We start from the raw sequence: 25,353 nt of genomic DNA, 5'->3' as shown, positions 1-25,353 counted from the left end.
ATTTGAAATCATCATGACACAACATGTCTATCTATGCAGTGACAGTAATAATCAGTTTATTGCTACACTTTCTTTTAGACATTAAAAGCACAGCAAATAATACCCAAACCACTGTTAAGATGGCTATATGGATCTATTTACAAATTAACCTTTGGGAGCTTTAAATACTCTCCTCGCTGTCTATCAATCTAAACACCGTCCAGCAAAACATAGTCGGGTTATCTCAGAGGAACTATCCCGCTGATCCTCTGCTCCAAGAGGAGTCTATTCCCATTGGTTCGGTGCCGGTCCAACCGAGTGAAGTTGAAGTGACAGAAAAATGTCACTGTTTTCCATGGGACGCCTACCGCGTGTATGGACTTTAATGGAGCCTCAGGAGAGATTTGGATAAGTGGATGGCGGTCGATGGGTGGGAACAATTAAAATAAGGTACAGAACAAAATCACACAGAGAAATGATCCTTATCGTTCTACGTGTTGCAGAGCCGTAGATTGACATAGTCAAAGTGTGACGATGCTGTTGTGTCTGACTCCCGCCATGTAAACGTTACTGTAGTATTCCTGCTTGACTGAGGGGGGCGCTCCACTGCTAGCCGTCACAGACAGCACTCACTGAACGGACAGAGCTTTGTGCTGAAACTAAACCAACCTGTTTCAGACTAATGAATTAAAACGGCCCTACTGAGAGGTAAATACTAACCAAGCATTTTCAGGAAAAAAAGACTACTGGGGATGTATGCGTTTTGCATTTGTTGGGGTCTTCTAATTCATCCGTGGTGGCAGAGTTGTAAGTGGACTCGGGCGACGGTAGCAGCCCTTCGCCTGTTCAACCAGCGGCTGAGCGGAGTGATGCGGTCAACTTGCAAAAGACAGTTACAACTCAATTGGCTTCGATCCTGGCCTTACCAATGCCGTTGTTTTGTTAAAAAGTGAGGTCACAATTGGTGGGCGAGTATATTTCAGGCAGAGCTGTGTGGATAGTTGACTTGAACGGTGACGGTCTGGAGCCGGAGATGTGATGGGAACCTCGAGAGTTTGAGGCCTAAGCTAGCACGGGCTAACAGCACTTCCCGCAAAATGCTGGTGGCTAGCCAAAGGGTTTTGCGCTTCACGCAATTCACTTCTAACCCTGACGCCAGACCTTCATCACCTCGTTTCGGTCTTTTGCAACCTTTCCGCTTGAACAACCAGCTTCGTAGTTCAATAGCGGCTCAATTCGTTCTAGTGAAATTCAGCCCTGATGTATCGCCGTGATGTAAGCATTGAAGCTAATGATAATCGTGATGGTGGTTTTAAAAGCCGTTTTGTGCCAAAGTATACCTGCGTACGGTTAAAATCTTAGTGCTTTAATGTGACGCTCTTTTCATTCGAGTGTGGACGTTGAAGACCGTTGTTAAAAATGGTGTTTTTAGCGGTGCTTTAGCATGGCTGTGCTGAACTTTTGTTTTGTGACCCATAGAGGCCAGTAGAAGACCGTGTGGACACCTCATCAACAAGCATGGAGTTCCCTCAGCAGCCGAAAACGGCGGGGGACGGGAAAATCGTCTACCCCCCTGGAGTAAAGGAGATAACTGATAAAATTAGCAACGAGGAGGTGGTGAAACGTCTCAAGGTAACCGTGCACATATCTGTTTGTTGACTTTACTGAATGCAACGAGGTAATCGAGTACAATCAAATTCTATAGCGCGATGGGTGACTAGTGCCTCATTCAGGGCAAAGAGTTCTGTCAGCACACAGTGGAAAGGCTGGTCACAGCCTCTGGAATTGGTCCATTTTGTATCATTTTGTTTCAATCATAATTATTACCTTCTCCAAGGAAGTTATGTGATTCAATTTTGGGAGCCAGCTAACTGTCTGGTGCCAGGAATTGTATTGCTATAAACGTCTTGTATGTGATTCAGTGTTGGTGTACATGCATTTCACTCCTTGAGCATGCTGATGTGTCTGTGAGCGCTGAAATAGTTCAGGTGGGGGAGAGTCTTGGTAGAAAATGATTTTAACTTGGTTTTAGTGGATAGAAAAAGGATGTTCAATCAAGTGTTTTTGTTTTATTTTGTATGATATTTCTAGTTATGTACTGAAGATCACTTTGAGTGGCGTGTTAAAAAGTGCTATATAAATAATGCCTTATTGTCTTTATGGTCCCGGCAGTCATAACTTTTAATTTGTTTAATTTTCACATGTGAGCTGATTAATTACTGGCAGAGGTTTGCACTCTGAGTGCTTTTCTAGTTGGGAATGTGAAGCTGACATCATGCACGTGCACTTTGGGTGTCGGCGCCATCACTGGAGGAGCGCAAATGTTAACAAATATATGTGGGACATGAACATGGAGAAACAGAGAATGTTGAAGCCATAAAAGACTCATAGGAAGGAAGAAATACAGAAACACAAACAAAATGAAAGGTGGCATTACCATTATAAACTACAGATGAACTGCAAACTATACACAGTTTTGATCATTTTTGAACATCGCATTGAGGTGGAGGGTCAGTGTGGTCACCGTCCTAGAGCAGACAACAGTGAGCAATGACAGGGTTCTGGATTTAAGTCGTACATTGGCAATTAACCTAAGCGGTCAATTAACCGCTTAGTCCTGTTCAAGGTTGTGGGGTTGTGCTGGAGCCTATCCCAGCTGTCATTGGGCGAGAGGCGGGAATAGTGAACTTGCAAATTTCAGAATCAAATTATTTAGACAAGCCATGGTCATCACTTTGCTACTTAAGTTTTCTTGGTGTTTTTAGAATGAAAATGTATCTACTGTGGATATAGTTTTCTTCACCATAGAGCTAATGTTGCCTGTCAGACTGATAAAAAGACTGTAAAATGAGAGCTCAGAAAAATAATGAGAAGCACAGTTGGATCTTTTTTTATTGTTTATCGCACTACAGAGCAGTGTTTTTGATGCAGTAGCAATATTTGGTGATCTTAATCCAGTTTCCTTAAAACCAATAAATCACATCCTCTAATCTTGTAAAAACAAACAAACCAAAGTGGCCTTGAGTGATTGTTTGTTGGCAGATCACCATCGTGACTTATAACCTGGTTGATATCAGGTTTGTGTGTTCACCACAGATATCGACAAAGACCACAGACCCACACTGTTCAGTGACACACACACACACCCTACTTCTCAGTTGTATGTAATTATTAGATTGCCTTTGCTTCCACCTGTGGAGTTGGTATTTTTTGTGTGCCACCGCTAAGGTTTCCACTGGCCGGTGTTGATGCTCTGCATTCTGGCATTCAAGCTACTAACCGCATTATCGTGGTTGCATAGTTCATAGAGACATTCAAATTTCTCTAGTGTAGTTCAACTTAGCTTTTGCATACACGTTAAAAGTTTGATGTTAGCCAGTATAAGGCAATAAATGGGTTGTCTAGACCGTCATGTAACCATGTTCTGTTGGTTTACAACCACGTTCCTCCAGTAACGGCCCCAACGTCCCACAATGGAAAGCGCCGTGATGTAAGTCCTGTCCACGACCTTTGCTCTAACCATATAAGATGCTGTGGTTGACTCGTCCCATTTGGACTGTGACAAACATCTTATTGAGAGCTGCTGCTTCATGGTGTAGCGTGAATATTAATGTCACCTGGTTGCCTTTCTTTGTTGATTTAACCTGATAGTCCGGCTGTGAAAGACCACTGGATGATGTTGATTGTGTCCTTTGCAACGAGTGTCTCATGATCATTAATGATACTCATCTTATTGCTATGTAGACACTGATTGATTGATTGTCAGCATTTGGTCTATTCTGCTTGGCCAGATTGGTTTTTATGAAGGTTATCAAAATGTATAGTGTTGGAGAATAACAGTGTCAGCTTCATGATTGTCACAAGTAGGGTGGCAGTAGGTGATGGCAAAAATTATGCTTTTAACGATTATTGAACAACTTAAGATTTAGCTGTCATTTAACTTTCAAATGTTATTGGACAACTACAATGAAATATGTGTTAAATATAAATCATTTAGCAGTTATATTTAACTTTCATCATGTAGGTAAAAGCTTTCTGTCTAGAAACACCAATCTGTATGGTCTGGCTTTAGAGAACAGTGGAGACAGGGCCTAATATTTCCACCTGAGCAGGCACTTGGCTCGGATTGAAAGGTTTTTCTGATGTTCTGATGTTGTTAGCTGTCATTTCATATTCCAAGCTTTTTTAGACTTTTTTTCATAAGAGAAGTCACTCCTTTGATTGTGAAACTTCCATATTTGAGCGCTGTTCCTGCATCTTTGCAGCGTGATGAATGACAAGGAGCGCTTGAGTTTATCACCCCTGTATCAGGTTGAGCATAAGCAATTGTTCTTATGCATTTATCCACTTCCACATAATCATTGGTTTTTGAAACATCTCCAACAAGCAGCTCTTACTGCTTTTGTGACTCAGAACGCTGGATGAGCATCTGCTTCATAGAGGTTCTGAATACCATGCTGCTGTTGTACAGATGACAGTGGCAAATAGTAACGCCATGTAAACAGAGGCTCGAGCTCTCTTGCTGACAGGCAGAGCTTCGCGCTGAAGGGCTCAGTGTGCCTTCCAGCAGCTTCCCTCCGGTCAGTTTTCAGAGGGACGAGGCGGGACTGGGGAGAATGAGAGAAGCTGGGGAGACGACGGCGTTCTGCTAAATAATCGTTTCGGAAGAAATAGTCTAATCCTGATAAAAATTTGATTGATTGACCAGCTCTAGTCAGAAGTCATGATGGATCTCCACCACAACTTGAGGACAATGTGGTGGCACATTTTACAGCTGTAAGTAAAACCTGAGGATGTTTTCATGTTTATTTTACAAGAAAACTGACGCATGGCGCACACTAGGGCTGGGCGATTATGGCAAAAATGATAATCGCGATTATTTTTGATTCGTATCATTGTCACGATTATTGAACGACTTAAGATTTAACTGTCATTAAACTTTCAAACTTTATTGAACTATTAACTACAATAAAACAACGGAATGACTTCTTCTCGAAAGGATCTCTCAAAATATGATTAAAAATGCTTGAAATGTGAACTCACAGCTATGTGTGCGGGTCTTTGATAACTCACACGCCTTTATTAGGTTGATAAACATCTGATTTTATTGACAGAAAATTTTACTTAAATGATTAATGTTTGTACCTAACTGTTGCTGTGCTGTTGCAACTGCTATGATCTTGCAGTTGCGCAGGTGTCTTCATGAGGAGAACAGTGAGAAGGAAAGACACTGATTTTTCTGAAGTTACTGAAGATTACCAGATTATACATTGATAATTTTTGACTCTGGATTTGTTATTCACTGATACGAATCTTCTCAATCATGCGTGATCTCGATCACTTTGTTCAACTTGTCGTGAGAGGATGGATGGATTAATCAAGACGGTCTGCATTACTGTTGTCATGCAGACAGCTGCAAGCACAGCAGCTGCAGCACAGATAATGTAATGTTAGCCTGATGTATAAGGAATAAGCCGAAGCTTGCATCCCACTACTTCTGCGGTTCATTCAGCTCCCGACTCTACGCTCTGAGAAGTGAATAAGCCACCGGCCGGACAATATAATGCAGCTTGTTTCCACTATTTTCTTGAGAAATAAACATGATAACACTCTTTCATGTTTACCTTTGCATCTGAAACGCTGCACTCTTACAGCCATGGTGGAGGTCCATCATCAGTAAATATCTTAGTTGATGATGACTCGTAGTGTTATGAAGTGGCAGAGAACTAAGGTGGTTAAACCAATGGTCGTAAATAGGTTCGGCTCGCCACCCAAGTGTCACCCGGCTAATGATGACTTCCTTGAGACATCCTTGGTTGTGGGTCACAAAGCACAGTTATTTTGCGCGTACCGCCCCAGCTGAGAAGAAAAAAAGGACATCGCCTTAGACCTTATCGCCCAGGCCTAGGTCAAGTGCACAGTAAGAAAACAATCACAACGTTCACGAAACAGATTGTTCACAATCAAATTCAGAGCCGGTCATCTAAGTGATTACTGAATAGTCATCATCTTGCATTAAAATGACTAACATCAGCGTCTTTCCTCGCAGTTATCTTCAAGGTGACAGCTGTGGGATTCTGTCAGTGAAAACGGTGGCTTCCAGAATTATTAATGAAAACATACCTAATTTGTCCAGCTAAAAAAGAAAAATCGCCGTGCTCGCTAAAATGTCCCTCATCAATGAGTTATTAGTTCCTACGGAACTGTTCTCACACGTCCGTGACATGTAAAAGCCAACACAGGCAGTGTGCAGGCAGCCTGGGGAACTTCTGTTCATGTTCGTGGTTTTACACATTTTTAATACACCAAACAATAATAATTACATCATTTGGGGATTTGAATCATCATCATGTCCATGATCAACACAATTTGGAATCACTGATTCCAGAAAAATAATTTTGATATAGTGGAGCCGAGAGTTACCGTGAGACACTCCCGACCACTTCAAACACGCTCAGACTAGGGATGCACCAATGCCGTTCCCCGAAGCTGAGCGGAGCACTAGGTTGCTGCTGACTTGAACAAACGAATGAATGAATGTCCGCAGTTGCTGCCCGTGTGTGTTGAGAGAAGTGCCTCTTGAGCAATTGATTATGAATAATAAAATAATACACAACACAAGTTTAGTTAAGAATATGACCATGTGAAACGCTGAACTAACAAGCCTAGATCACGTGTCACTGCACTATCCCACTCAGATCCATGAATCATTGCAGAGTCTCTAACTGCAGATGTCAGTGTTTCTTGAATTGAACAGGCGCTTAAAACTACCATTATAAACATAACATTCCTCCTGAGTTTTCTCATGCTGCACCTGGGTCTGTGTTTGTCTTGCAGCAGAGATGAATCGGGTCATGCATCAGCTCATCAGACGATCGAGTGTCGTCAGACAGACACACGGGTGTATCTAATTAAATCTCAACTCTTGAGAGTTTCTTGTGTCTAAAGTCCAATCAAAACCAGGATTATGAACTACAGTCATTCACACTCAAATGGCCAGGTGCCGTGCTTTTGTTTTGGTTTCATACAGCGTGGAGCTGCAGCACATGCTGGAATTTTACTTGTCACAGTAAAATGCAAATAACATCAGCACACAGTGTTTTTCCCAGATTCTCATCACTTTTCACAGGTTAATTTCTTTTCAGTTTGTTCCTCTCCACTCCAAGCGGTGCTGCACGTAGCTCTGCAAGAAATACGATCCTTGTTGATTTGAAGCAGTGCTGCAGCAATGAAGTAGCGCAGGCAACATTTGGTAAACACATTTCAATAAATATCAAGTTTGTAATTCCATAAGATCATTTTTGCCTTTTTATATAAAGCATGACTAATGTTATCCCACAACATGGAAACATGGTCAATACTTGAACACTGGTGGTATTGGATCAGTGTCGGTATCGGTCGATACCCAAAGCCCAGGAATCGATATCTGTATCAGGAACATAAAAGTTGGATCAGTGCATCCCCAGCTCTGATATCGTCCTGAAACATCTTGTGAGTCTGTTGTCACACAGGATAGTGATCAGCCCGCTGATATCTTGCATAAACGGAACTGAGCGGACCTCTGCCTTTATTTAACCAGTAGTAAACACGAAAAAACTTTGGCACATGAACTGCATAGGTCAGTAACTCATTTTCTGGAGGAGAAATAATGGTAAATAAAACAGTCTCCTCCAGGGACCCCACCAAGTGCAGAAGTTGGTTTGAGTGGGCACGTTTTTCTTGACTGTTTGGTTGAAATTGAGAGCTCTTCAGCTCCTCTCGGAGTGCTTGTGTGTGTACACCCTGTGACTACAGGGACCTGTGAGTGGAGAGTGCAGCTCACTGCTGCTTCTGTTGCCCCACCCCCTACATGTTCTTCCTCTTTTTTTCTCCAACGCTCTATTTCTGTCTACAAAAATAAACAAGCAATATTTAACATTTGAAATGGTGTGCAAAAAGCTTATATTTTTATTTGCACTGCGGGCAGACTGCTCCAGGGCAAATAATGCATATTTATTCTAGAGTTAATTGCGTTGCATATTTTAGCAGGGGAGGGGTGGATCGGACTGTCTAAGCCTTCTTCTGCTGTTGGACTTGTAATGTTGTTGGGGAGATTCTTTGCTTTCCCACTGCAGGAACCTTTTCAGTTCTAGTACCTAGAATGCTTCTAGTACATGTTTGCACAGCTGGAACCAGGAACTAAATTTGAATGGTTCTAAGAACCTTTTTAGGGGGATTTCTCACAACAGACTCTGTCTCGAGACAAGGTCTATTCTTGCTCTTAAGTAAGTTAAGTCAGAACCTCAGGATTTGATTACTTTAGGTTGCAATTAGATTTAGTATCCAGGACTCCAGAGTGCAACCATTTCAAATTTTTCAGAGTGCGCCTGGGAATTTTTCTTCGTTTCACTGGTGCGACTGGCTGGAGCCCGCAGATGCAGCATGTCTCACCGTAATGCAAGGGGCGTGCTCTAAGCCAATAAGAGTTGGGCTTCACAATCGCTGCATTGGACTTGATCCTCAATGATGAGACCATGACGGCGTGACCTGCCCTCCAGCGCCGCGGTGTTTTACGGCTGACACGGCCATGTGACAGTCGTGGAGAGTATGGAGGACTTTCACAATGGTATTTTTGATACAGGGGCTTTTTATAAGGACATTGGTCGACTCTTAATGTCTGGATTGCCATTGGTCTTGATAGATGGTCCAGATAGGTTTTTCTGATTCTGATTCAAAATATTAGTACAATCTTCATTCGCGCCAATGAAAAACAACTATTAGGCTAGAGAAGTATGAAAATATTTTTTATCACAAAGGACAAACGGTTAATTATTTCAATGAAAATAATATGACTGAATGATAATTTATTCACATTATTTCTAATACTCCCCAAAAGAATCTATGGGTAAAGAAAACCGAGGCATGAGATACATTGGGTACAGCAGTCAGGCAGCTCAATTGAACCCCAAAATGAAACTGCCAGAGCAGTCTGTTAGGGTGGTTTCACACCATGAATTTTGTCTCGGGTGGCTTGAGTCCAATTCGCCCCCTGCTGTGCCGCCTCACACCCCTCTCCCTTTTTTTCTCCTTACCTGGTGGTGCTCTGCGTATAACAACTGGTTTGTGACACTACGACGAAGCAGGTCTCAAGGAAGTCGTCAGATGCGCAACAACCTATTTACCACCATCAGCGTGACCACCTTATTTCTATGTCAGTTCTTAGCACCGCGAGTTGTCATCACCTCACGATATGAACTGATGACAGACCTGAAACATGAAAGAGTGTTTTCATGTTCATTTTACAAGGAAATAGCGGAAACAAGCTGTGTAATATAGAGCGTTATGATTGATCCACGCCAATCTCACAACACTTTTTTTTCAGAGATTACTGACGATCAAAACATTTTAGTTAGTGAAGTCCAAATCCAGACGTCAGAAATGATCAATGAATAGTCTGGTGATCTTCAGTAACTTGGGAAAAAGTCTGTGTTTTTCCTCCTCGCTATTCTCATGCAGACAGCTGCGAGATCACAGCAGTGAAAACAGTTACTGTAGAGCTCAGCATTATTCATTGAAGCAAATCTGTCTGTCAATAAAATCAGATGTTTATCGGCGCGAAACACCTGAGTTATCAAACATCCGCACACATCACGAATCTCTGACCGCTAAGCTCGTCTCCCACAGCTCCCAGCTGCACACCTCAGTGTTGTGGGAGTTTGCGAAGTTTTGAATGATGCCCAGACAGCAATCAGACCCTTTACTGCCTGGCATCTATCATGTTTGTGTGGAGTCGCACTGCCCATGTAGTCACCTGAGGCGAGAAGCTCTCCAGCCGGGATCAAGTCTGCTGCCAAAACCGGACTTGCATTTGTTCACGTGTGCGTGTGTGCGCTTGTCAGAATGAATGCAAACCTTACATATTGAATCGGCATACCTTTGCTGTCGTCACACAGAGCTTGTTTAGAATTGCCTCACCACAGATCAGATTTTCAATTTGGTTTTGTTGTGACTGTTGGGAGTGAAGCTTTGTAGGACCAGGATCACAAAGACAAGAAGCAGAGTAAGAACTGGCATACTTGAAGATGCTCAAGTTTTCAAATTGAGACGTTAGGGAGGCCAAACTGAGATGGTTTGAACCTACAGAGAAGAGAGACAAGTGGAGGAAGCTAGCTTGCTGTGGCAATCCAGAGACAGGAAATGTAGCAACAAGGGGATGATTCAAAGCTCTGCTGAGGACCAAATGTATACCATTTGTGCATATACCATGTACAAATGGTACGCTTAGTACCATAGCATGCTTCGTCATCAGATTAGTGAAGTAATTGTTTAGTCAGTACATTAATCGACTATCAAAACAGTTGTTTGCCTTCCTACTGGTTCGAGAAGTGTCTATTTGATTTTGTAGTTATCCAAGCATTGAGGTAATGAGACTTGCAACTGTCAAAATCTGTTTTTTTTTTTTTTTTTTTTTTGTCTTTAGTTTGTCTTATTTTTTGGTGTTTGAAATATTTATGAAGAAGCACAAACATTTATTCCCTGAACCTGACAAAATATTTTTCTCTTCATACCAATTCCCATATGTTTCGTAGATGGTTGTCAAGACATACATGGACATGGATCAGGATTCTGAAGAGGAGAAGCAGCAGTACCTTGGCTTGGCCCTTCATCTTGCATCAGAGTTCTTCCTCAGGAACCCCAATAAAGATGTGCGGTTACTAGTTGCCTGCTGCCTAGCCGATATCTTCAGGATCTATGCACCTGAGGCGCCGTACACCTCTCATGATAAACTCAAGGTATTAATCACTGCGCTTTTAATGTTGCAATACAGTGCCCACTTAACATTTTGTTGTAAAATTGACAACACATCTGATGACTGTTTTATATTTTCTCTTTAGGATATTTTCCTTTTCATCACCAGACAGCTGAAAGGGTTGGAAGACACCAAAAGCCCGCAGTTCAACAGATACTTTTACCTGCTGGAGGTAATGTCACTATGGGGATGTGGGTAATGTTGAGGACATTTTCGTTTTGTAACCTGTTTTTTTTTTTTTTATCCCCTCCAGAACCTAGCGTGGGTGAAATCATACAACATTTGTTTTGAACTGGAAGACTGCAACGAGATCTTTATTCAACTGTTTAAAACCCTTTTTTCTGTCATAAAGTAAGTTTTCATTAATCCATGTCGCCCTTTGACGGTCATAATCTGTGCTTGGAAACAGCTTTTTTACTTTTTCAGTAAATGGCTTCAAACCTTGCCATTTACACACATTACGCTGTTTTTGTGAGGACCCCCCATTAACATAAAGATTTCCCCAGCTTCCTTAACCAGGACTTGCACCTAATTGTAATAAACTACTTTTCCTGACATTTTAACCTTCTAAGCCTTGTGAGGACAGGCCAAAATGTCAACAAGCCAACACACACTGGCACACGCACATACTTGTATCTCTATCCCTGTGGGGACATAGTGAGGTTTCTCATTGACATAATGCTTTCCCAAACAAATGGCAAACCTTAACCAGGAATCTGAACCAAACTTAAACCCAATTATAATGACCCAGTTATTTTTACATTTTCACCCTCAAAACTCTATGTGGACCTGCCAAAATGTCCAAGAAAGCCAGATGTCCTCATAAGATCAGTGTCTTGTCAGAGATTGGCCCATACAGCAATGTTAATACATGTACACACATGCATACTCATGGTCTTCACAAAATACATTTTCTGATGTTTTGTTTCAGTAACAGCCATAACCAGAAAGTGCAGATGCACATGATGGATCTGATGAGTTCTATCATCATGGAAGGAGATGGTGTCACACAGGAACTGCTGGATACCATCCTCATTAACCTGATCCCTGCACACAAGGTAGGTGCATTTGGTTTCGTAGACTTTTGTTTGTAGTTCACATTAGGGATGCATGATCCACATTTTTCGCTTCCGATCCCTGAATTTGAAAATTTGCTGATACAGATATTCTTCCGAACTCGGTTTGCTTTATTAGTTGATGTTGTTGACTCTGTATTAGAAAGGTCAACTAGAGGTCAGTATAAGACCATAAACAAAGCCATCAAAACAAGAAATCATCCAGTCAACAGTAAAATATTATCCAGAACCCAAATGAGCAACTGTTGAAGGTTTCACATCGACAGTTAATATTTATTAAATCCAAGACAGATGTATGTAGAAAGTGAATAGAATTGAAGATGCTGCCTCATTTTATTAGCAAAAATGACACACCCTTGTAGCATAGTGTAAATGAGTGACAGATGTCTGAAGCCCAAAGACTTATATTCGACTGATTTAATGACACAACAGAGTTTTGGAGACACAATCTTCTGAATAGATAGTCAGCTGTGCTGTTTACATGGTGGGGATCCCCATGTGATCGTCTAGCTCTCCTGCTCGCATGGTTAATGGCTGCCAACTGTGGAATGGATTTTCTGGATCAACATTCAGGTGGTCCATTCCACAGTTTACAGTGAGTTTGACTGGGCTCATGGAGATTCCGCTGATTAAATCTGCACATTCCGATCCGCCAAAAACTATTGGATTGGACTGGTCCTATCTCTAATTGATATATGTTGCCCTAATATAGATAAATGTCATGTTACATATATTCGTGCAGTGTATAGTTTTTTTAATCATCTATTTTTTGGAAAGCGAATTTAGTACTATATATTATACAAAGATTTAATGTGGTTTACTCCAACTATTATACCACTTAGTCCTGTATTGATATTTTCCTCACAGAATCTGAACAAGCAAGCTTATGACCTCGCAAAGACTCTGCTGAAGAGGACTGTGCAGACTATAGAGACTTGCATCGCAAATGTGAGTATGATCTTTTTATGCTATCTGTTTAATTCCAATCTGTTGAATAAGTTTGTTAACCTTCTTCCAAATGCATAATGTTCACCTACTGTTTTTCGTCTTTCAGTTTTTTAATCAGGTTTTGGTGATGGGCAAGTCGTCAGTCAGTGACCTGTCAGAGCATGTCTTTGACCTCATTCAAGAACTCTTCTCGATTGATCCTATGCTGCTGACCTCAGTCATGCCACAGCTGGAATTCAAACTCAAGGTCAGTTTTATGGACAAATTATACACCTTAACTTAATGGTTGGCATCAGAAGTCAGTGTTTCCATCAGGATTTTCTTGAAACTGTGATGGAACTGCCACACAAACCCTGCCCCCCAAAGAGTACAAGGGGTTCATAAGCCGCCTTTGTGCTCTGGGAACGTTGTTAGTTTAGGAGCAATTCGACTGAATACATTGCTATAGTACAATTTTCTTAGCAGGAACCAGATCAAGTAATGAGGAATCGTTTTCGCACCTCACCGCGTGACTTGGAAGCTTTGGATCAGATCAGTGATTAGATCTATATGATTTAAAGTTGTTCAGTCTTTCACATTGTCATGATCTGAACTAAACAATTATTCATTGATTGGTGTGAAGTCATTTTAATTCGGTGGAGGCTCAAATACTGAAGTGGGTTCATGACACGTAAATGCTAAACTGCATAGTGAGTCAAGTGTAATTAAAAATATACGTCCAAACCATCATGATTTCCTCTGCAGTGATGTGTTTGCAGACGTCAAATACAGACATGCAGAATACACAAAATACTGCCGCCTCCACACTCGCAGTCACTATCATCACATCATCAGGTTCCTGCTGATGCGAGCATGTACTCCATGAGGAGGATGGTCCTCAGTCCTGCAAAAAGAACAGAAAAGGTTCCTACAGTGTGAAAGCAGCTAGTGTTAGTCCTCCAATTTCAACAGTAACATTAACATTAGACAAGAACGGCAGAACTAGTTACCAGTAAATGATATGTGACGCTTTATGCTTGCAGAGTAATGATGGAGAGGAGCGTCTAGCAGTTGTGAGGTTGCTCGCAAAGCTGTTTGGGGCTAAAGATTCGGAGCTTGCTTCACAGAACAGACCTCTTTGGCAATGCTTCTTAGGGAGGTATGTTGTTTTAGCTTCATTTGATTGTGTTGAATGTTGTCAGTCCTTTGTTTTTAGCCACTCAGCAACACTCAAGTCATATTTACCCCAGTTTTCCTGTTTATTATATCAGAGAAGTCATTAAATGTTGATCCTGTTAGCTTTTAATACTTATCTGTATCTTGTCTTAGATTGTGACACATCTTTTCTCATTGAGGCACAACATCCTATTCAATTATTAAAGCAAGCTTCACTAAATCACACAAATATTGTGTTCAAATTTGGTTCCATGTTGCACCTTAAGTGTGTTATATGCTGGGTACAAGTTTTCCCATATTTATATATTGATTCTAGTGTTGTAGCTAGTGAGAACAACCCTGACTATGAGCTCTCAAGCTCTGGACGTCTTTTGACGTATTGTGACAAACCTATTGTATTTTTTTCAAAACCAGGTTTAATGACATACATGTTCCAGTTCGACTTGAGTGTGTAAAATTTGCAAGCCACTGCCTCATAAACCACCCAGACCTGGCAAGAGACCTCACTGGTGAGCTTTTACTTTGGGTTGATTTTTTTTAAAGCCATCCTTATTTAATTTGCTTCTCATCGAATGCCTCTGCTTATTTCACCAGAGTTTTTGAAAGTGCGCTCCCATGATCCAGAGGAAGCCATTCGCCATGATGTCATTGTCACCATCATAAATGCTGGGAAGAGAGACCTGAATCTGGTTAATGATCAGTTGTTAGGATTTGTAAGGGAAAGGACCTTGGACAAAAGGGTGAGGGAACAAACATTTAAACTTTTTCGAAAGACAGACCCATAGGGCGCCTGACACTGTTCTGTTACCTAGAGTGTGACCGCAGGACACATGGTACAGTATCAAAGAAAGGTTACCTTTATGGTTGTGTGAGCTGCAGTTCTATTGGGAAAGGTTGACCTTTGTGTTTTTCTAATGGACATGTATGTCAACTTTAGTCGTTGAACAAATTTCACACATGAATCTGGAATATTATTCATCCATCTATATATTTATGAAGATAATTATGAACAAGGTATTCCGTTGGCGATGTCTCACAAATAAGGTCCTTTTTAGTTGAACTGGGAGAGAACAGAACTCTTGTAACTTTTGTTACCACCTTTTCATATGCAGTGGCGTGTGCGTAAGGAGGCTATGATGGGTCTGGCTCAGCTTTACAAGAAATACTGCCTGCACCATGAAGCTGGGAAAGAGACTGCCCTCAAAATTAGTTGGATTAAAGACAAGTTGCTGCATATCTACTATCAGAACAGCATTGATGACAAGTGAGATTTCCATGTTCCCATTTATTTCTGATGCGCTGTTTACTTATCATTCACTTACATTGTTGTTCTTTTCTTAGATTACTAGTGGAAAAGATCTTTGCCCAGTACATGGTCCCCCACAGCCTGGACACGGAAGAGAAGATGAAGTGTCTCTATTATCTGTATGCCTGTCTGGACACAAACGCTGTCAAGTCAGTAATATTGTTACGTTAATTACTGTGTCAGAACTGGACTGACCTTTCAATGTGAGCTCTCTGAACTGCAACAATAACTAATTGTCCCTCCGTTCATGGTTTTGTCTCGTCAGGGCTCTGAATGAGATGTGGAAGTGTCAGAACATGCTCAGAGGTCTGGTCAAAGAGCTGCTAGACCTTCACAACCTCCCTGTGGTGTGTTTAATGCAAAAATAGGCCCACTGTCGTCTCTCACATCTTTCTCTGTTTTGACCAATAAACAAACCAACCCCTGTGTTTCTGTCTCCCACAGTCTGAGGCAAATAACACTGCTATGTTTGGCAAGCTGATGAATATCGCAAGTAAGTTAGCTCAGATTGAAGCTCATATTAATTTCCCTTTCATGTCCTCTCTGGAAATGCTCATTTTGTGTAACTCAACAACCCAATCTACACAAAAAATGTCTGCATATATATTTTGCATTTTTTTTTTTTCATCATGACCCTTATGTTTGTGTTTTGCACACAATCAGTTGGTGGCTACTCCAACAATGTCCAGAAAAGCATCACGATAATACAACGGAAAAGTCCGTCATCATGAAAACAAATTCAAGTGTAGCTTTTATGATGCAAACTCAAGATCTCGAAGTTCTTGTGTACAGAAGCTAGACAAGAGCCCCACCCCAAGCTTTTTATTTAGTCATCAGATAAACAGCTTCATTAAGTAACATTTACATGTATACATACATTGTCATTACCGCTTAGGCCTGTTCAGGGTTGCAGGGAGGGCTGGAATACACCCTGGACAGGTCGCCAGTCCATCACAGGACACACACGCACACACCCCTGGGGCAATTTTACAGTATCCATTTAACCTAGTGAGCATGTCTTTGGACTGTGGGAGGAAACCGGAGTACCCGGAGAAAACCCACGTGTTCAGTTCCATGCAGAAAAGCCACCGGTCCAACCCAAGAATCAAACCCGCAACCTTCTTGCTGCAAGGCCGTCTGGCCCTAATGGACATTTAAATGCAACTTACTTCTGTGTGCAGAGAACCTTCCTGATGCAGGAAAAGCTCAGGACTTCATGAAAAAGTTCAACCAGGTGCTTGGTGAAGATGAGAAACTCCGAGCACAACTGGATGTACTCATCAGTCCGACATGTTCCTGCAAGCAGGCTGAACTCTGTGTGGTGAGAAAAGATAGTTCATCTGGAATGCACTCATTAATATTAAAGAAGAATGTAATCACTTCATTGTTGCTTGAATTCTGACAACTCCAACGATAATTATAAACTGGTTTTGCATTCTGTTTTGTGAAGATATGAAGTGCTAATTATGCCTCATTAACAACCAGGAACTTCTTGTGTTTTTGGTAAGTGACAATAACAACTTTGTTTTTTTTTTTTTTGTTTTTTTTTTTTTTACAGAGGGAGATCACCCGGAAGCTAACATTCCCCAAACAACCCACCAACCCCTTTCTGGAGATGGTCAAGTTCCTGCTGGAACGCATCGCTCCTGTTCACATTGACTCTGAGGCTATCAGGTAGGTCTGTCACCAATTGTAGCACTCTGAACAAAACTGTAATATTTTGTATCGAAGCAACTTAATCCAGCTAGTGCAAAACCAGGGACCATAAACATTTGTCCCTGTCAGACGTTGGATTTTAAGTTTTAGATGATGAATTACTTTGTTTGCTGCAATTCAGTTTTCTTATGCGATGAGACACCTCGTGGAGTTGTGGTGTCATTACAGCACACTGCTGTTGAATGGAAAAACACTGTAAGAGCAAACGGCAGCAGGAGGGGTAACCTGTATGTAGCGGCAAACTTCATTTGTTTGAAGAGGATTTTTCCTCCCAAAAGCTCAAAGTGGTAAAATACATTTTACTCTAAAACATTCAATTCCTCTCCAAAAATGTATTTTTATGAATGAGTGACTGCAATGAAAGATTTGCAATGCACCTTCAATTCCTGAATAATACTGCCGATTATTGTATAAGTAAAGAAGTTGTAGGTGTATCACACATCACTAACGTTTAAATGCAGATAGTTTACGTAGTGACATTTAGACAATGTTCTATAGGAATTGTACATCTCCATGGGATGCATAAATTAGTTTATTTTTATGTGCTTTGTCTGTCAGCGCTCTGGTTAAACTGCTGAACAAGTCTGTTGAGGGCACGGCAGACGATGATGACGAGGGCGTGACACCTGACACGGCCATCCGTGCAGGACTAGAGCTCCTCAAGGTACTGTGCCGGCATCGATAATGTGCAAAATGGCTTTTCTGCAGTGCTTTGAACTGCTTGATATCTCTGAGACTGACTGTCGAAATGTACCTTTCTGTCTAGGTCCTGTCGTTCACCCACCCTACGTCATTCCACTCGGCAGAAACTTACGAGTCTTTACTTCAGTGTTTGAAGATGGAAGACGACAAAGTGGCTGAGGCCGCCATCCAAATATTTCGGAACACAGGTCAAAAGATCGAGACAGAACTTCCGCAAATTAGATCGTAAGTAACGTTGAAAGCGTCACATTGACTCATCACTGTTTCCTCCATCTGTATGACTATTGATCTGAAAGTGACGAATGACGAAGTTGCTGTTCACCGTTCACAGGACTCTCATTCCCATCCTGCATCAAAAAGCCAAGAGGGGGACGCCTCACCAGGCCAAGCAGGCTGTACACTGTATCCACACTATCTTCAACAACAAGGAGGTGCAGCTTGCCCAGATATTTGAGGTGAGCCATCTATCTAATAGCGTCTCAGAATATTTAACGTCAAGCCTCTTCCACATTACCGTCCTCTCTACCATGTAGTCGTAAATATGACTGTTAACTGTTTTCTTGACTTCCTCAGCCTCTGTCACGGAGTCTGAATGCAGATGTGCCTGAGCAACTCATCACTCCGCTCGTGTCCTTGGGCCACATCTCCATGCTGGCTCCAGATCAGTTTGCTTCACCAATGAAATCTATTGTCGCCAACTTCATCGTCAAGGACTTGCTCATGAACGACAGGGTGGGTTGAACCGTAACTGATTATTGCCTCACCTCACTTAAAAATCAACAAAGTTTGATATATAAATCTCAATGTTTTATTTAAAATATGATTTTATTTTCTTCTTGTGTCTAGTCGATTGGAAACAAGAATGGAAAGCTGTGGACCACTGATGAGGAGGTGTCACCTGAGGTTTTAGCCAAGGTCTGATTTGCAGTTATTATTATTATGCTCTAACATCCATGCTCTGGCCCAGTGACTGATTCTCGTTGATTCTCCTCCAGGTGCAGGCCATTAAACTGCTGGTGCGCTGGTTGTTAGGAATGAAAAACAACCAGTCAAAATCCGCAAACTCCACCCTGCGCCTGCTCTCTGCCATGCTGGTCAGTGAGGGTGACCTTACAGAGCAGAAGAAGATCAGGTATAGTGGTTATTATTGTTGTGATTGTGTAACACATTAAACCACATTCATTTGGAGGTATAATTGTTTTGGGGCAATACAGTAAATAACTGTAAATGTATTAATTCAGGTAGTTCGATGCAGTATCTTGAAAGCTAGGTTTGATATAGGGCTGTACAATAATGGTACCTAAGCAGCGTTTCCCCTTTAATGCTTGCATTGATGCGGTCCTACGGGGACCAATGGAGTTTTAAACATTGCACGACATTACAGCCAACGTGGTGGAAAGTTATCGTTCCCGTAGAACAGCTCTTCAACTTGTTCTTTTATTACATTAGCTCAAAAACCTTGGCATCCAACTCCCATCAACACATTGTGTCATTTTCTCTCTCCTCTCTCTGCGCGGATTCATCATCATCTCAATCTCTTTCGCTCTCAGCACGGTCTCGGACCAATGCGCGGCCACTGAGACACGGGCAGGCGCATTACAACAGGCTCTTAAGTCTCTCGCACACGCATTTTTAACCACTTTGTACGATGGGACATGCAGCCATTTAATGCTACTATAATGTATTGGGGCTGGCCGAGCCGATTTATGGATTTATTTTTTGTCTGTGAAAGTCACTCACGATTGGTCAAAATGTGAGAGAGAGCAAGAGACAGAGCCTAGTGGTGCCGTTTTTAGAGCTGGACAAGTGAAGAAACTGAGAAACAATTTACAGTGTAGTCCAGGGGTCACCAAACTGTCCCAGAAAGGTCCACAGTGGGTGCAGTTTTTTGTTCCAACCAATGATGCACTCACAGCTTCACCAACCAGGTTATCTGTAAACTGGTGCCAAGTATCAATTTGACACCTGATTGGTTAAACTGTGTGTGCTTGATTGGTTGGGACAAACACCCACTGCAGCCCTTTCTGGAACAGTTTGGTGACCCCTGGTGTAGTCTGTGAAAGAAACGTATTTGTCTTTGATTTTTTTTCCCCAACAACGCAGGCAGGTCATGCTACGGTGGCCTCAAGTGGACAAAATGAAAGTCTCACAATAGATGGATCCCTGATGGATCAGTCAGTCTGAGAAAGACTCAATAATGAGGATAAAATTGTAGCAGTTGTTCTGCTGATGTCCAGCGTCTGTGTAATGTGACTAGGTAATATCAAGGTATGAGTAAACTTGTATGTGAAGATTCTTGGTATACATTTTGAATATCATACATTATTATCAGTTAAACATGTATTAAAGAAATCTGTATGGTTCAAAGACAATAGAAAGCTGTTATTTCTAGGGATACTGCGATCAGGATTTTTGCTTCTGATCACTGACACCGCTCACATGGATCAACCATGAATTTGTTATCAGAAGAAACCTTCTGTGTTCATGATGTGAAAAAAATTAACCATTAAATTCGGCCATGGTTTATATGCCTCTTCAAGGAGGGGGACAAATAGCATGTAGTGCTAGCAATGCAGCAACTATTCTGTCAAAAGGACAACTGAAAAGACATTTAATTTGATGTGGGACGGAGCAGTTTGGTGAATCTCTTGAGACGTTACTGTGTCCGTGAAATATTTACATTGTAGCAGCATTTATTAACTGTATTTATGAAAGTTTCCACTCCGGACAATTTCAAATCACAGATTCAGGTGGCTAATGAACGCTGCCCCCGACTCCAAAACCACAACAGATTTGGTTGTTTCCGTCTCAGTCATAAAAGACACCTGAGAAAGGCTGGTCATCTAGCTCTGTGAAATTCACAATTATTTTTTGGGCAATTTGCTTAGTGTTCCTGCTGCTGAGGATCCACCGGTCTCACTTTCACAAGCCTGGAAAACTCTCCATGCTACGTCAAGTGCTGGTGCTTTAAATGGCATATTTAATTTGAAGCGCATTTTCCCCTCACATGTGCTGCAGGATGCAAACTTAAGATAACAGATTGAAAGGGGAGACATGGTGCTGCTGCCTTTCTAGTTATTTCAATTCACACATTTTCCATTACCCAATGTGAATTATGCAGTTAGCTAAATTCCCATCTCGGTTTTCTAAACATTTCTAAACGGTCACCATAGCCAACATGGACCTATCGTGAGGTTGCCACCCTCCATACAGAAAACTAGGGGAAACACTGCTAAGGGACAGTACATTAATTACAAAGGTGACATGTTTGCCTGGCAACATTAAAGACTCTCGTCCGTACGAGTGTTTTCTGCTCTTATATGTCCATAGCTTAACAGCCTTAACTGAATATTTTTACAGCAATCAGAGCAAATACTTTTACTACATCTAATACATTTATACAGATTCAAATTTGATGCATTATTTTGGCTACATTCTTTAGCCATTTGTGTGATGCAACAAAAATATGTGTCCATTTTTCAAATCGTTTCACTGATTACAGGTATTGATGTTTTAATTTCTGTTTGAATTTTCTCTTCAATTGTTTTCTTGTGTCTTTCTCCCGAAAGTAAATCGGACATGTCCAGGTTGAGACTGGCTGCAGGAGGAGCCATCATGAAGCTGGCGCAGGAGCCCTGTTACCATGACATCATCACCCCAGAGCAGTTCCAACTGTGTGGACTTGTCATAAACGTCAGTCATATATTATATTTGTCTTCATTTCCTTGTCACCAAGGCCACGTGTTCTCGGACCTTGTCGTAGAAGTGGTGATTAATAGAGCTTTGATGTATTTCGGCTTCAGTGAAAATTTCTTTTTTAATAACTTGGACTTAAGAAAACGTATGAGAGTGAATCAATGGCCTTTTCTGTTCCAGAAATGTGTTACATCCTTTGTCCGACCACCGGGTCATCCATGAGAAAGAAATAATACACCCCCTGACAAAGGACGCAGCTAACGTGTGTGCAATTTCTCTTTGTTTTAGGACGAGTGCTACCAGGTCCGTCAAATCTTTGCTCAGAAGTTGCATGTGGCTCTTGCCAAACTGGCGCTGCCTTTGGAGTACCTGGGGATCTTTGCTCTGTGTGCCAAAGACCCAGTGAAGGAGCGCCGTGCCCACGCCCGACAGTGCCTGCTCAAAAACATTTCAGTCCGCAGAGAGTATATCAAGCAAAACCAAATTTCTCAGGGTAGGAGTCCAATCTGCACATGCTCACTCCTTCTATTACCTTCACCAATTACATTTGTGTTTCCCTTCTGCTAGACAAACTTGTCTCCTTCCTACCCGAGTACGTTGTTCCTTATATGATCCACCTTTTGGCTCATGACCCGGATTTCACAAAACCACAGGATTATGATCAGCTCAAAGATGTGAAAGAGTGAGTCGTTGTTCGCTTTGTTGAGCTTGATTTTGCCATGAGAAACAAAAAATACTATCGGACCTATTGGTTTTGTTAGGTGCCTGTGGTTCATGTTGGAGGTGCTGATGACCAAGAACGAGAACAACAGTCACGCTTTCCTCCGAAAGATGGTCGAGAATATCAAACAGAGTAAAGACGCACAGTGTCCCGAAGATGCAAAAGCCAATGAGGTAAAATCCCAAAAAGATTTTTACGTGGTGTATTCCCTCCTCTGAGCTGTTTTTTTGTTATTTGTGCTTTCAGAAGCTCTATGTGGTCTCTGATGTGGCTCTCTTCGTCATCGCCAACAAGAGCACTGCCTGTCACTTGGATTCACCAAAGGACCCGGTTCTACCCTCAAAGTTCTTTCTATTGCAGGACAAGGTAATGTTTGAAATTCTCACACTCTCTGTGTTTCAAAATGGGGGGAGGGGGACTTTCACAAAGTACACTGCTGGTTGCAAACAACAGTACCACAAATGCTGATTCTTGTGGTGACATATAACAAACATGCAACATTGCTGGAAGTTCAGTGCTAGCTTTAGAGCATCTTTAGTACCGGGCTTTAGAGCAAGGCTGCTCACCAGTCTGTCTGGACCAAACCCTGAATTCTCAGCAATGGCAGAAGTAGGTGGTGGAGAGGAATGGAACCTGCAGGGTTCCAATCCCCACCGGACATGTAGCCCAGGTGAAGCCGTTGTTTTCTCATTCACGCTAGGATTGCCACCTTGCACAGTATGTGCTGTGTTCTCTGCACGACTGAATGATAATGACTTTGACTGTGAATAATTTATGGAACACATGACACAAGATTAGTTCAGGTGTGTCCGTCTCTGAGTCTCACTCACTACTAATGTCACTATAGAGAGTTCCATGTATAAAAAAATGCATTCAGAGTCTATGACGTAATGGTTATGTCTTTCAGAGTGAATAGTCACTCAAGTCAACACAAAGTACTTTGTTATGAATCCTGCAATGTGACTGTTTAAGCTGCAATATTTAACTTTGACTCTAAATGTTCTAAGAGAGACACCAATAACAGCCAGTCCTATTGCTCATTTTCCTCATTGGTCAAACCTTCTTTATCTGGCCTTGAGTCAACTGCAAGCTGCTTGTGTGAGATGTGTATTTAAACTTGCTTATTTATGCCAAACACTTCCTATACACCTCAACAAAGCATGATGTATTCACACACTGTTTCAAATCTAATGTAAATGCTGCCAAAGCCCTCGTAAAGTCCCTTAGGCTGTAGGCCCCAATACAGGGACCTGAATTATTATTATTATGATTATATAACAATGAGCAATGAATGTGATGGAAGGGGAAGCTTTTTGACATTTTGATGAATCAAGGTCAGAATATCTGTTTAACTTCCTGCTCTTTGGACTTCTTCAGGACTTCAAAAACGATAAAGAATATCTGTCGGCAGAGATGAAACAAACGCTGCTCACTGGAAAGGTGAGTAGAAGGTTTCATTGTGCCACACTTGTATTAGGGTTTAGGCCAGAGTGTAAACCGAGCGCTCATGTCCTTCCAACAGCCCAAACCGGCCCCTGTGTTGGCGACGGTGAACAAAACTATAATGGTACAAGGGAGAAAGATCTTTAAGACCACCACCATCACCACGGACACCACCAGTAACACCAGCAGCAACTCGTCTCCACTCAGCTCCTCAGCCATCAACAAGAACAGGTTGGTGCGACATTGAAGTCGAGCAGAAAGCAGCAGCTGTTGCCTCAATGTTCCTCTCTTCTGTCCTCTCTGAAGTAAAAGCGTGACACATGCAGAGTCGATGGCTAGTCAGACTAGGGAAAACAATGAGAACCCTGTGATCAAGAAGGTGGAGGTGAAGAAGGTGGAGGTGAAGAAAGTGGAGGTGAAGAAGGTGAGTTCAGGTTGAACGCCCACTCCTTGTTGAACTATCTGCTGACTGTTTTCCCGACGTCTGTCTCAGATGCAGGCTGTGGACGGGGTGCAAGGTGAAAAACCACCCGCCAAAAGACGAGGCCGCCCCCCCAAAACTCCGACAGGAGCCGACAAGGCTGGAGGAGCTGCCACGCCGACCGCCACTGGCGCTGGCCGAGGCAGGAAGCGGGCAGCTGAGTCCAACTCTTCAGCAGATGCCACCAAGATTTCAAAACTGCAGCAAAACGAGGAAGGGACAAATCGACAGATGGACTTGCAGAGGTGAGCACTTCAAGTCGAACTCACACAAACCATCTTGTTATCAAGGAGCAACTGAGAAGCAAACCCTTATAATGGTATTGTGTTGGCAGCTGATGTCGGTCATCACACAGAGCACCTCTGCATATTGTCACTATTCCTCACAGCAGGGATGTTTGGGTGAGCTGACAGAGAGCTTCAGATATGCTCTCAGGGAGCAGACCAGATCCAAAATGAAAAATAGAAAAAGCTGAGCGGAGTTGCTGTGAGTAGTGAAGCTGTAGACGCTAGGAGGACAGGCTTTTCTTTTCCCTGTGACTTTGACACTGTAGACACCTTCTCATTTCTTGCAAATAGTGTCAGGAACCACTGTCTCCACGGTCAGTGATGAATAACACAGGACATGCAAAGACACAGGTTTAATGTCTATTGTTTCTTTGAGCTGGGCAGTGGTTTCTGAGGTACAAATAAATCACTTGTTCTGATGGCAGTCTTCTCAGAGGTTGGCATTTGGTCAGCGGGGGTAGTTTATTTTAGTATGTTCAAGTTAAAAAGAAAAATTCAGGGCAGAGAAGCTTTGACTCACACCTTTGTGGCCAACACAACATGGATGAAAGCTCAAGGGTGAAAGCTAGTATGTGAGGAGTTCACTTTTTCTGTGAATCACAAGTTGAGCCTCTGTCCTATTTCCTTGTCTTCCAGGTAAAGCGACTGCTGAGAACATGCTGTTTGGAGAGCGGGCGGACTCTTCCTCATACTGCCCAACTCTTTGTACCACAACTCTTAAAACTTTCCGGGACACATGGACCTTTCTTACACACAAGCAACCATACATACATACACACACACGCACACACACACACCACTGACATCCTAGTTGGTTTTAAACACCTTGTAGTTAACAATTGAAGCCCGTTGTATGTAGGTCTTACTACTTATAAGTTCCTTTCATGTCTCCTTTCGCTTCTTTTTTGGAGCATTTTTAAGAAAAAGAAAAGCTGACAATTTTACAAAGGTTTTAATCTGGATACGATTGATGCTTATTAAATTTGTTGAGAGGAAAAAGTCTGCCTCCTGATGTTTCCCTCGTCTTGCAGAGCCACAGATGCGACCTGTAACA

The 25,353-nt window shown here is 42.0% G+C and overlaps 1 protein-coding gene across 4 annotated transcripts; it reads left to right on the top strand.

Annotated features, from left to right (window-relative positions):
• The first annotated feature begins 544 nt into the window (after positions 1-544).
• On the top strand, positions 545-25,332 carry LOC128753440 (sister chromatid cohesion protein PDS5 homolog A-like). Of its 4 annotated transcripts, none has more exons than XM_053855144.1 (33): positions 545-687; positions 1,459-1,611; positions 10,548-10,751; positions 10,854-10,940; positions 11,022-11,119; positions 11,700-11,826; positions 12,712-12,792; positions 12,899-13,039; positions 13,815-13,930; positions 14,362-14,456; positions 14,542-14,687; positions 15,060-15,211; positions 15,289-15,402; positions 15,519-15,600; positions 15,698-15,746; positions 16,435-16,574; positions 16,812-16,927; positions 17,528-17,633; positions 17,736-17,896; positions 18,003-18,126; positions 18,245-18,403; positions 18,518-18,586; positions 18,667-18,803; positions 21,241-21,364; positions 21,656-21,860; positions 21,935-22,049; positions 22,129-22,261; positions 22,335-22,454; positions 23,466-23,528; positions 23,611-23,762; positions 23,838-23,955; positions 24,025-24,257; positions 24,936-25,330. In XM_053855144.1, exons 2-33 carry the CDS (start codon positions 1,498-1,500, stop codon positions 24,937-24,939), a joined length of 3,885 nt encoding a protein of 1,294 aa, XP_053711119.1. In that variant the 5' UTR covers positions 545-687; positions 1,459-1,497; the 3' UTR covers positions 24,940-25,330. The 4 variants fall into 4 exon arrangements, with proteins under 4 accessions (XP_053711119.1, XP_053711121.1, XP_053711118.1 ...); XM_053855146.1 differs by lacking the exon at positions 545-687 and adding an exon at positions 811-928 and having other exon boundaries at positions 24,936-25,331; XM_053855143.1 differs by lacking the exon at positions 545-687 and adding an exon at positions 989-1,254 and having other exon boundaries at positions 24,031-24,257; positions 24,936-25,332.
• Positions 25,333-25,353: the final 21 nt, after the last annotated feature.

The sequence above is a fragment of the Synchiropus splendidus genome, chromosome 2, assembly GCF_027744825.2.
Source record: "Synchiropus splendidus isolate RoL2022-P1 chromosome 2, RoL_Sspl_1.0, whole genome shotgun sequence".
Classification (NCBI taxonomy): Eukaryota; Metazoa; Chordata; class Actinopteri; order Syngnathiformes; family Callionymidae; genus Synchiropus; species Synchiropus splendidus.
This window is presented reverse-complemented; position numbering and strand designations above follow the sequence as displayed.

Excerpts from the sequence above, each read along its gene's own strand:
- LOC128753440 (XM_053855142.1), top strand. Across the intron at positions 13,931-14,361 it reads TGGCAATGCTTCTTAGGGAG|GTTTAATGACATACATGTTC; the intron begins GTATGTTGTTTT and ends TTTCAAAACCAG. Across the intron at positions 17,634-17,735 it reads CAGGACTAGAGCTCCTCAAG|GTCCTGTCGTTCACCCACCC; the intron begins GTACTGTGCCGG and ends CTTTCTGTCTAG.